General features: G+C 38.6%; 1 protein-coding gene across 3 annotated transcripts in view; it reads right to left on the reverse strand.

Annotated features, from left to right (window-relative positions):
• Window positions 1–1572: 1572 nt before the first annotated feature.
• Window positions 1573–13512, reverse strand: part of slc12a1 (solute carrier family 12 member 1) — a 161905-nt gene continuing 149965 nt past the window's right edge. For all 3 annotated transcript variants that reach the window (XM_072282266.1, XM_072282265.1, XM_072282264.1), the window contains 4 exons: window positions 6591–6677; window positions 3021–3156; window positions 2843–2910; window positions 1573–2514 (listed from right to left, as the gene is read on the reverse strand). In XM_072282266.1, the coding sequence (XP_072138367.1) occupies window positions 2379–2514; window positions 2843–2910; window positions 3021–3156; window positions 6591–6677 (427 nt within the window). In that variant the 3' untranslated portion in view covers window positions 1573–2378. The remainder of the gene's footprint in view (window positions 2515–2842; window positions 2911–3020; window positions 3157–6590; window positions 6678–13512) is intronic.

The raw sequence follows: 13512 nt of genomic DNA on the forward strand, positions 1-13512 counted from the left end.
CCAATTAACCTAGTAATCCATACATCTTTGGAATGTGGGAGGAAAACGGAACACTCAGAGGAAACCCACGTGGTCACAGGGAGAACAAACAAACCCCTTACAGACAATGGCAAGAACTGAACCCAGGCTGCTGGTGCTGCAAAGCATTATGCTAACTGCTGCAAACACGAGGAATTCTGCAGATGCTGCAAATTCAAGCAACACACACCAAAGTTGCTGGTGAACACAGCAGGCCAGGCAGTATCTCTAAGAAGAGGTACAGTCGACATTTCCCAGTGGCCACACATTTTAATTCCACATCCCATTCCCATTCTGATATGTCTATCCATAGCCTCCTCTACTGTAAAGATGAAGCCACACTCAGGTTGGAGGAACAACACCTTGTATTCCATCTGGGTAGCCTCCAACCTGATGGCATGAACATTGACTTCTCTAACTTCCGCTAATGCCCCACCTCCCCCTCTTACCCCATCCGTTATTTATATATACACATTCTTTCTCTCTCTCTCTCTCCTTTTTCTCCCTCTGACTGTACCCCTTGCCCATCCTCTGGGATTTTCCCCCCTCCCCCTTTTCCTTCTCCCTGGGCCTCCTGTCTCATGATCCTCTCATATCCCTTTTGCCAATCACTTGTCCAGCTCTTGGCTCCATCCCTCCCCCTCCTGTCTTCTCCTATAATTTTGGATCTCCCCCTCCCCCTCCCACTTTCAAATCTCTTACTAACTCTTCCTTCAGTTAGTCCAGACGAAGGGCCTCAGCCCGAAACGTTGACTGTACCTCTTCCAAGAGATGCTGCCTGGCCTGCTGCGTTCACCAGCAACTTTGATGTGTGTTGTTAACTGCTGCACTACTGTGCCGCCCCAAATCCCTATGCCCACTGGTTTTAGAATCTTCTATCCTGGGAAAAAGTCTACTACCTTGACCTTGATTATGCCTCTTAATTTTATAAACCTCTACCTCAGCAAAAACAGACCCAGTTTATCCAATCTCCCCTTACAACCCAAGCCCTCTTGTCCTGGCAACATCTTTGTGAATCTTGCTTTCAGCTTGAATCGCATCCATCCTGTAGCATGGTGACCAGAAATGCACACAATACTCTTAAGTGTTGTCTAGCGTTAGGACCACTGCAACATGACGTCCACTCAGAGCTCTGCCTGATAGTCATATGCTGTGCTAAGCCTTAATGTCCATATAGATGCAAATTCAGTCTATTAAAGCCTTAAACTGTCAGCTTTTTTGCCTCAAAGCTATAATAATGGAATGGCAACACAATGTACATTTGAAATATGCACTATCTGCACCAATTAGTCCCAATATTTTAACTTTAACTTTCAAATAGAAAACAGAACTGAAATTTTGGGAATTCCAGAAAGACATAAAACGGTGTGTAATTTTATAATAGTCAAATGTTACCCATGTTTGGATACTAAAATGACAGTCTGATGTGAACATTTCAAGTCATTTCAAAAATCCAAGCCATGTAATAAACTTAAACAAAAAAATCTAAGTATCATTGTGAAAGTAGTACAGAATGCATATTCTATCCTACTGTTCTGAAGAAAAAGGGTAACGTTAAATTCTAGTGTAATTTATTTCAACAATTACCTGACACAAGGTTATCATTAATGTTATGCAGATTACATAGTTAAACTGAAGTCATGGAAAAGTACACTCTGCATGTCAACAAAAATATCTGTGTCATATTACAAGTAATTCCTCCAAATATAATTGACCACATGATAAAATATTTTGTGCTTTCCAGAATTTTTGTTAAGAAAATGCACCTCATTTAATTTAACATTTTCTCATCTTTCTTTTAGTCAAGTTTTGATTCTGTGTTCCAGAATGTGACTTTGTCAGACAATATTAGACTTTTCTCAATCTATGCTTATGCTTAAGCTCAATGTTGAATAGTACACTGTACATAATTATAGTTAAGTCAAAATGAGGGATAAAGTCGTTTTTGTGCTCAGATGAAAGAATATTATTCTGTAAAATGGACTGGAAACCCCACTAAGATCTTAGAAGCCAAATGATTTTGGAACTCGATGATTGCAACATGATGATTACCTCTCTTTGGTATAATGACTACACAAGTTGGAGTAACATTCCACCTTTGTAACATTACAGTGAAAACACAAATCATTAACACAGCAGCATATTAACCTTACAATTACAGACAGTGACCATACATGAAAATACAATTTCAGAAGAGGAATAACTATTGACATTATTTGTGAAATGCATCAGAGAATTATAGGAACAAGAATTAAGCCCGATTGCTACTTAGATTAAGAGATTCCCTATAGGCAACTCTCAAATATACTGTATGATAAATAAATGTGGCATTTGCTGCAACCATGACATTCATTTTACAATTAGGAGTAAAAGGTCAGCACATTTTTTTGATTTCCTCTGATCATTAAGACGGGAGGTAGATTTCTGGAAAGGATCTCCAACCAAGCCATATATAGGTAGCTTGATACAGCTTCTTTTCTTGCAATTGGCAAACTCCTAGAGTGTGACAAAAATAAAATGTTAACACCTTTTGAAAAATAAGTCCGAATAATCCACTTGCAAATGAGCTGCATTACTGTTAGTAATATAGGATTGGGATGTATAATCACTTTTCCCATATATGGACTGAAGTAAAAAAAAATCTTAAGAATAGGTCAGTATTTTAGTCAATTCACCATTTTGTTCTCTAATCTTTTCTAAGTGATGTCTAATCATAGCCACTTTCTCCACTAAAAATACAGCAATATGTACTTTTGAATATGTCATGTCACTTTATCTAAATCACTGCTTCAGAATTATGAACATAGCTGTAGACTTTACATACACAACAATGATGTTGGCAGCTCGGGAGTTCTCCTGTAGAAGTTCATTCAGTCTGACTTGCCGGTATGTCTAATTTAAAACAAAAAGCCAGAGTGTACATTTCTGTTCATCAAATAACAAAACAATTCATACAGTATATGTATTATGAACACAATAGTTTACAGGATGTTTTTGTCTACCTTGTCTTTAAATCTCTCTAGCTCAGCATCAGTAATTTTCCATGGATACTCCTTCTGCAATATCTCAGCAGTTGCAGGATCCTTGGAGCTTTCATGAAGTTGATATGGTTCAATCAATTCTTCAAATGTTTTCCAGCTGTAATTAGTCATAATTAGCCAATCAAAGCACAATTATTCCATAATTAATAAATCTCACACCAAAGTTCAAAGTAAATTATCAAAGTGCGTATGTCACTATATAGTACATTACGATTCATTTTCTTGAAGGCAAACACAGAAATATGAAAGAATTTATGACAAAGTATAAATAACAAAGACTGACAAACAACCAATATTAATGATTGATTAGAAACCAGTGCATGTAAATACTTAATATCACAGCCAATGCCTCATGATTTACTAAGATTTTGTACATTGATCACAGATATGCTGGAGCTCCCTCTCCCTGCTTTTGCACTTTGTATCTGTACCCACATGGTCTCCCTCCACAAGACTTGTTATTCCTCGAGCAGAGGCCTGGTTCCCCAAAAGACCAGTCTGTAACAGTAACATCACAGGTTTGGTCAAAATTCAGAGATCACTGCACAGACACTTCATCTGACGAGGAAACAAATTGGGTGAATATAATCTGCACCAACCCCTTCTTTTCTACCCTGTTAACAGTGATGCATTCAATGTTTAAATCACCACTGCTCTCACCTAAAACTTAGTCCAATTGTATGATCAGGAAAACTGTGGCTCAGCACAACATCATCCTCGATGCAAGTCGGGTCATTAAACATAACAATGAGTGATGTCACTTGTAACAATGCTGATCTCTTTTGTTCTCACTGAATAAACTGCTCTTCACTGAACCAATGTTGGAGCTGAAATTAAGTAAAATAATGCTGTGGGTTTGTCAAAGTCACCCTTAGAAGTGGCTTAATACCCCTGTATTATCTGGCATTGCCCATTCTCTGAGTCATATTTCTGAAGGGTCTGCAACTTAACATTGCAGAACTCAATTGTACTTTTACACATTCCCACTGTCACCATTGCTGCAAGAAATCTGATGTAAAATGCTGGATGGCATCATAAATCTGGACAGTATTTACAGTAGTAGTAAATATGTGATGACAGGACATTACTCGCTTCTTCTGCAGATGCTATCTGACTTGCTGAACATATTATTCCATCAATGATTGTGATAACGTTGACAGAGAAAATCATGTGGCATGTTGGTTATTTCACTTTTCTAAATAATGCTCCACAGTAAATGCCTCAAGCAACTCGGCGTGGTGGGCAGCAAGCTTGATCGTCTGGGTCTGTGGCTTCCCTGGTACCTCGTACAGAGAACCATAAGAAATATTTCAGCATTTTTTTCAAAGGGGCCTAGCTAAATGCTGATCAACCTAATAAGTAAACCTTCAGAGCATAATTAGAGAAAGTATTAATTGACCAAATACTGTAAGTGAGCCTGCACTTGTGTTGTGCAAGTAGTATTCAGTGAACAATATCATGAAGGGTAGCGTGGGTTGGCTCTGTGAAGGGAGACTTTGAAAAGGAGTTTAACAAAGTACACCCAGACAAAATTGACTAGTTGTCACTAAAAATCTTGAAGAATAGATACAAAAATGTTTAAGGAAAAGGATAAAGGAGTTGAAACTCAAACCAGAGGATTACGTGTGTTATTATCATCACAACTGTTGGAACTACTGCTCCCTTTTGCTAATGATTCAGATTTCTGTAGAAAGATTGTAATTTTAAGTTCGCCATTTATACAAAATTCAGAAAAAAATTGGATATTCATCCTCTTCAGGTACATACAGTGGCATGCAAAAGTTTAGGCACCCCGGTCAAAATTTCTGTTACTGTGAATAGCTAAGCGAGTAAAAGATGACCTGATTTCCAAAAGGCATGAAGTTAAAGATGACATATTTCTTTAATATTTTAAGATTACTTTTTTATTTCTCTCTTTTACAGTTTCAAAATAACAAAAAAGGAAAAGGGCCTGAAGCAAAAGTTTGGGCAGCCTGCATGGCAGTACTTAGTAACACCCTGTTTGGCAAATATCACAGCTTTTAAACGCTTTTTGTAGCCTGCTAAGAGTTTTTCAATTCTTGTGTGGGGATTTTTGCCCATTCTTCCTTGCAAAAGGCTTCTAGTTCTGAGAGATTATTGGGCCGTCGTGCATGCACTGCTTTTTTGAGGTCTATCCACAGATTCTCGATGATGTTTAGGTCAGGGGACTGTGAGGGCCATGGCAAAACCTTCAGCTTGTGCCTCTTGAAGTAGTCCATTGTGGATTTTGAGGTGTGTTTAGGTTCATTATCCTGTTGTAGAAGCCATCCTCTTTTCATCTTCAACTTTTTTTTACAGACAGTGTGATGTTTGCTTCCAGAATTTGCTGGTATTTAATTGAATTCATTCTTCCCTCTACCAGTAAATGTTCCCCATGCCACTGGCTGCAACACAAGCCCAAAGTATGATCGATCCACCCCCATGCTTAACAGTTGGAGAGGGGTTCTTTTCATGAAATTCTGCACCCTTTTTTCTCCAAACATACCTTTGTTCATTGAGGCCAAAAGTTCTATTCAAAAGGTTCAAAGGAACATCTAAACAAGCCTGAAGCATTTTGGAAACAAGTCCTGTGGACTGATGAAGTTAAAATAGAACAAAAATGTAATTAGAACAAATAAACTCTATTTCAGTGCAAAGTAATCAGAGTGGTCACAGCACTGCTAAACTGTAGAAATGCAGTGGTGATCAGGGCTTTGCTAGTTGGTTCAAGAACCGTAGCTGTGAAAAGATGGCATGGCTCAGATGGTAAGGATTTTAAAATATTAAATAGAGTACTATTTTTTGAATGATTTTTCATCTCAAAAAGTTTTAGTAATAGTCTTAGAATTTTTGTGAATACTGTATCAGAGACATCCAGAAATGCTCAAACATGCTAAATTGAGTCAGCTATCAGACTTTTCGGTGTTTTCATGAGCTGGTACTGCACCACACATTGCCCTGTATTATGCAGAGCCTCAATATTTAGGATAGAGATGGGTTTGGACAGAAAATCTTTCCAAAGATAATCTGTTTGCTGTTACCATGTATAGGTCAACAGGAATTTGGGGAGGCTTGCTGCTTGTAGAAAGTTCCCGCCCATTAAAGTAAGTCCAAGACATTGGCCAAAGAGGTAGAATTTAATAAGTGCCTTGGAAGAGTAAGAAAACAAAGATCTAGTGGGGTGGGGTTGGATAAATAGTTTATATCCTTGGCAGCTGAAGGCACTGACCAAGTGGAGTATTAAAAATTTGGGGATAATCAACAACAGATCATATTGCAAGTGTAGACAGCTGAGGGTTGCCAAGCTCATTATAGAGATAGAAAATGGTTAAACCACTGAGAAAGTTAAGGTGCTGTTTAACTGAGAGGTACATAGTTAAACAGCGGAGGGGGGGAGGGATTGAAAGGTGATCAAGGCAGTGTAAATTAGGAATGCTGATAGTTTTAGAGAACATCAGTTTATGGAGGTAAATAGGGAGTGGTCAGCCAAAGGTTTGCTGGAATGCCAAATCTGTCAGCAACTGTTCATACCTCTCCTTGCTTGGTTTCACATTAATGTCTCCAATGACCTTGATGTCAGCACACTGAATCCTGAATTTTCCCAGAAGTGCGGCCATTCTGTATAAAAGCCAGAAGAATGAAATGTGAAAAGAATGATTAAGAGGAAAGTACAGCAGGCTCTGTAAACATGCAGACACAACAAAGTACTGGGAATACTTAGTAAGGTAGGGAGCATATGCGGAGCTAAAGATACTGCCCAATCTGATGTGCATGGCTACTATGCTTAAGCAACGTCAGTTATCTTGCTGTTTGATTCAATCACTAAAATACTGGGGATTATCCTTTGTTTGAACTAATCCATTGCTAAACTTTTTATCACATCAACTCTTTCTAAAATATGGAGCTCAGAACAGCTACTGTATATATTCATTTTCTTTATTCTACAGACTTGAAATTGTAGTGCTAGGTATACGTGCATTGTAAGGTCAATGATTGCTGTGCCAATGATATTTGGTTTTAAATCTGCCACTGAGAACTTTAAAGCCAAGGGCCCCACTACAAAAAACAAAAAAAAATCCAGTTTCTGAGACTGTGGATGAGACTGGGTTTGGTGCAGGGAAGGTTATGTACTGATTAGGTACATAATGGTTTTGTAAGATTCGAACCTAGGTGCTGAACAGTGTCATGTCATCAAACCTCTAAGGCTGCATTTTCCTATTTATTAACATTTCATAACAAAATATTTCTCTTTCAGTAATTTGTATCTTATGTCATGTAAAATATAACAAACACTATTTTTGCCAAATCTCATCTACCACTCTGCAACCAATTGTCATCTCACTAACATCTTTCAGGAGCGCGATATATCAGCTTGTTGAGTGGTGTCACAGCAACAACCTTACACTCATTATCAGAAAGACTAAGGAACTGATTGTAGATTTCAGAAATGGTAAGGTGATGGTACACAAACTAGTCCTCATAGAGGGATCAGGAGTGGAAAAGAGTGAGCAATTTCAAGTTCCTGGATGTCAATATCTCTAAGGATCTATCCTGGACCCAACATATCGATGTAGCTCCAAAGTAGGCATGACAGCAGGTATATTTCATTAGGTGTTTGAGGAAATTTAGTATGTCACACTTGCAAATTTCTACAGATGTACCATGGAGAGCATTCTAATTAGCTGCATCACTATCTGGTATGGGGTGGGGGGGGGGGGGAGGCTACTGCACAGGATCGATATAAGCTGCAGAGAGTTGTAAACATAAGTCAGCACCATCATGGGCACTAGGCTCCGTTGTATCCAGGCCATCTTCAAGGAACGGTGCCTCAAAAAGATGGCATCCATCATTAAGGACCTCATCTAGGTTATGCCTTGTTCTCATTGCAACTATCAGGGAGGAGGTACAGAGGCCTGAAGGCAGCCACTCAACTATTCAGAAACAGCTTCTTCCCCTCTGCCATCTGATTTCTGAATGGATATTGAACCCATGAACACCACTTCAATGATATTTTATTTCTATTTCTCCACTACTTATTTAACTATTTTATATATATCATATATACATAAACACACTGTATATACTTACTGTAATTAACTTTTTTCCTATTATGTATTGCATTGTACTGCCACCGCAAAGACATCAAATTTCGTAACATATGCCAGTGATATTAAACCTGATTCTAAAGACACATTAATGCAGCAGTGTGGAGCAAACTGACAATTATTTTCTTTTGAGTTACCAATGCAAAGTTCTACAGCAATAATGCTCATGCATTTTGTGCATGAATTAGGCTTTGCATGCTTTCTGCTTTAAAAGGCCTTGCTGAATGCACACAAAAGAAACCAATAAATCCCAAATCTGGGCTTGAGGAAGAATTCTTAGAAAAAAATTTAAGCAAGTGGTTGTCCAAAACTGATTCTAGGGAATGGCTCTGCACTTTGAGCAGGCTCCTTTTCAATATTGACTGAACAAACTTCACAACTGTCCTGAAACCTGCACGCCACCCACAGGCCACACACACATGGACCAGAATCAAGGATGTTCTGTAGGCATGTACTAGATGCCACAGTGTATGCTTAGGTACCCCTTTGTGTTCAAAGTCCCAATGCATGAACAGCCATGAATGGAAATTGAGAAGTTTGTGGACATCACCAGTAAATACTTGATTCCTCTATTGCTGATTTTAACTTTATTCATATTGTGTGCTGTAATGCACCAAAATGTTGTAACAAGCAATACATTTTCTATGTCTATTTTAGCATTATCTGCAAAAACTGGGATTATTCGCTTTTATATGTATTCAAATTATATACACACGTACTGGAACCCTATGGGCTACTGTTATAACTGCAAACTTCCCATTGTATTTGAAAAACTTCTTAACCTCCATCTTTCCTTCTAACAAATTTTTAAATCTTATTTGGTGCCTTCTCCTTCATTCTGTGCTCAATTTCCAACACAGCTGTGAAATAATTACTACACCCGTCTGATATTTCCTTCCAAACTTACACTTGATCCTCCAAGTAAATTCCCCGTGGTCAAATCTTCACTTATGTGATTATTTAAATTGGCCAAATATTACTATAAAACGAACCATGGGTTAGAAGATGGTGATTGGTGGAATTCATAAGAACAAATATTTTTACATAGCCGTTGATTAGAGTCTGGAATGGGTAGTAGCGGTGGCCTGTTCAACTGTAGCATTTAAAATTGAGCTGATTGCATCCAAAAGAAACGAATTTGCATGCAAAGAACAGGGGGTAGGAATAGCTGGATTACTTTTGCAGAGTTAGAGATCATTCTTGAGCTGTGACATTATGAATAGCATAATGAAGGATTAACTAAAATGAGAAGCAGTCTTTATGTAATAAAAACTGTACAAAATTTAATTTCCAACTGATACTTTCTGGCAAATGAAACCAATCTGGGTGTGGGATACTCTGATTCTGTCCCATTGAAACTACATGGGGAAAATGATAGACAATAGTTCCTGCCATTATCACATTGTTAAAGGTGTATTCCTGCCTCTTAATGCACAATTTAGGACAGGTCTATTTTGTCATTTAATTTTCTGGTTAGTTGTATATTCATGAAGCCATCCTTCACACCATTAACAAAAGATGTATATAGCAACACATGCACACAAAATGCTGGAGGAACTCAGCAGGCCAGACAGCACCTATTAAAAAGAATAAACAGTCGGCGTTTTGGGCGAGACACTTCCTCAGGACCTTTTTTCGTTGTCTGGAGTTTGTACTCAAGAGACTTTTGGAGCAGACATTGATATTGAATATACAAAGTAGTTCTGCTAGTTGGAATGTGTTGCCATTGTAAATCTGTAATTCTGTAGATGTTAAAGTACGTGATTATAGTAATTGAACCCATAGTTAATTATTTATTGTTATTTTTGTGTTGAAGATATATAAATTCTCTTGGACTCTCTCTCTCGCTAAGGTTCGCTGTGTGAATAAAGAATTTTATATTTCCCAGTTAGTTTCCATGCGGCTCAGTTTTATTCAGCCACGACAAGTGCAGAGTGGCTACCAGTGTTGCAAGGTTTGTGATTCTGGCAAAATAACATAAAACCAAAACGATGAACACAGCAAAGGTCAAACTAGTTACACAATGCTGATCCTTTAAAGCGTGCTGGAATCAGTAATGGCACATTTTTAATAAAGTTACTAGTGGGGACTTCAAAGAAACAGAGGTAACAATATGAACTTCCAGAGATAAGAACACTATCCATAAACCTTAATATGAAATTTGCAATTTTTAGTATAGGCCTGCTTAGGCAATGTATATACACATATATGGCAAATTAAACAGTAAAACTTTTACTGGAGTCACTTGTGGTGAAAACAGTTTTCTCACTTATTAATGAATTAGCATGACCTCTCATCCACAAAAACATTGACTGGCACTCCACAAAGCCTTTTTTTGTTGCTCCATTTCATGGAGACAGATATTTTAAGCACATGGCTGTTGGTAGGCTGTTTAGCTTCAGCCTTCCCTCTGGAAATGCCTCCCAAAACAATTTCATCTTTCTGTCCTGTTCACTTCCTTTAAAAGGCTTTCTCAAATATCCATCCACAGTAATACTCCAATAATCTATAAATCCTGATGGCTCAGCATCTGGCTCATCCACCAGATGACACTGGCTGAGTTCACTTTGAACCCACTGGACCTCAATTCTCACGTTTCATTTCAACTCACTGGCCTCCCGCATTCCCTTAAAATTCACTGTGTTCACCTGAAAATTGATCAAAGATTTATCAAAGTATATGTGTTACCATATACTGCCTTGAGTTTCATTTTTTCAAAATGAAACCCATTAGATTTTTACAAAAAACTATGCATTATTGAAGACTGACAAACGACTGTATGTAAAAGAAGACAAACTATGCGAATAAAAATAATACTGAGAACATGAGTTGTAGAGTTCTTTAAAGTGAGTCTGTAGATCATAGAATCAGTTTCAAGTAGTGGTGAATTAAGGCATCTACTCTGGTTCAGGAGCCTGGTGGTTGTATGGGTCATAACTGTTCCTGAACCTGATGGTGTGGAACCTAAGGCTTCTGTACCTCTCACCTGATAGCAGTAGCGAGACGAGGGCATGGCCTGGATAGTGGGGTGTTTGTTAATGGATGCTGCTTTCCTACAGCATTGCTCCACGTAAATGTACTCAAGGTGGGAAGGGTTTTGCCTGTGATGGACTGGGCTGTACCTACCACTTCCTTTTGCTCTTTCCATTCCTGTGAATTGGTGTTTCCATACCAGGCCATGATGCAACCAGTTAGGATACTCTCCACTTGTCATCTATAGATGTTTGTCAAAGTTTTTGGTGACATGCTGAATTTAAGCAAACATCTAGAGAAGAGACATTGTCATTCCTTGTTAACTTTCAGCCGTCAGGCTCCTGAACCAGCATGGATAATTTCACTCACCTCAACACTGAACTGATTCCACAACCTATGGACTCACTTTCAAGGACTCTTAACTCTTGTTCTCAATATTATTTATCTATCTATTTATTATTATTTTCCTTTGTATTTGCAGAGTTTGTCTACTTTTGCACATTTGTCTTTTATTATATACTGTGTAATGTTTAAAAAAGTGAAGTACAAGCATGTTAGGTATTAATAGGAAATAAGATCCAATAGTCTGCAAAATCTCCCTCTCACTTTTATACACTGGTTATCTTCCCTCTGTACTCTCGGCCCTGATGCAGAGTGTAGACCTGAATGTGGACTACCCTTTTGCCTCCACAGGACGCTCATCTTGCAGAGTTCTCCTGGGTTTGTTTTTGCTTGAGTTTGAAAATCTGCATGCAATAGTTTATAAAAACCAAACTTGTTTAAGTATTCAATGATGTTGACCAACAATCCCAAAAAAGATTTCTTCACTCCAGTGTATTTGTGTAGTGTATTAAAAAGTCTTCCAGGTTTACTCTAATTTATTAAAGTGTCCTTTAAGTTACCGAAAAGTTGGCTGTTGAAAATTACAATAGGGGCTCATGATTATGTTGCAGATTTGTCTTCAACTTCTACATTTCAAATGTCTCAACATTACAGTGACTAAAGTAGTACCCAGGTGAAAAACTGATGTGATTTTGTTTTACTGCTGATGGTTTGTGGGCATTTTGAATTAAACAAACACGTTTATTTTTAAACACAGCAGTATTTGTTGATAACTGCCACACGTCTTGACAATGTAACCTTCAATATTAATATTGAAGGTCAGTACATACAGGCCTAACCTATTTATGAAAGTTGTGGCTAATTTGGCACTTGCCCTTTTACAGTCAATACAAAAATAACAGGGCCCTCTTTCACCAACAACATAGAAAGTCTGTACTTCATTCAAGTAAGGTAGAACTGTCAAGTTCCAAAACCTCCAGATTTTGACTTACTGCCATTCGCCAGCTAACCCGTATTAAGCAAAGGTATGGGAGGTACATGGCCTGCCTCCACTTTCAGAAAAGCATATAAAAAAATCACTCTATGTCACTTCTGCCAAGTGCATTATGATCCTACCATCAGCCACATCTTCTCCTTTTCATATTGTGCAGGAATCATTCCCTCTATGACATCTTGGTCTGCTCATCCATTTCTCTCTTTTGCCTGACATTTGCCATTGCCCTCACATATAGTTGTTACACTTATCCTTACACCTCCTGTCTCACCAATATCCAGGAACCTAAACAGTACTTTCAGGTTAGGCAAAGGTTCACGTGCATCTCCCCCAGCCCTGTCTACTGCATTCAGTTCTCCTGATGTGGCCCTCTCTACATCGGCAAGACCAGATGCAGACTCAGTGACCATTTCGCACAACATCTATGCTCAGACCACAATGGCTATCCCAAGCTCCCAATTGCTGACTAGTTTCAGCTCTCCTCCCCCTTTCCACACTGACTTGTCCATCCTTGACATTCTCTACTGCCAGATGAAGCCTAACACAAATATTCCCCTTGAGTAGTCTACAACACAATAGTAATTAACCTCCATCCCCAAACTTTTACCTTTTTTCCCCCTTTCCCCTCCTCCATGTACCAACTTCACACACAGATAACCCACCAAATCTCCCCTTTAGTTCCAATGGTCGAAGGCCTCTCTCCCTTCTCTGATAGTAGCCACTCCCACTCCTTTATAAATCAGAATCCAGCAGTGGTGTTTCTGCTTATCTCCATTCAGAAGCCGTCTCATATCTTTACACTACCTTCCCTACCTTGCTCCATCTGTTGTTTCCTTTTCTCTCTCTCTCTCTCTCTCTCTCTCTCTCAGCTTCTATCTCAGATCTTCATTTGCCAGTTCCACCCCTACCTGCACTACCCATCTTTCATCTTGCACCCCTCCTCAATCCACTATATGCCTCAAAGTCCTTCTCATGCTAGCCACCTCGCCTCTTCACTCAGTCCTGATGCAGTGTTTCAGCGCAAAATACTGACAGCTTA

This window comes from Mobula birostris, chromosome 18 (genome assembly GCF_030028105.1).
Source record: "Mobula birostris isolate sMobBir1 chromosome 18, sMobBir1.hap1, whole genome shotgun sequence".
In the NCBI taxonomy this organism is placed as follows: domain Eukaryota; kingdom Metazoa; phylum Chordata; class Chondrichthyes; order Myliobatiformes; family Myliobatidae; genus Mobula; species Mobula birostris.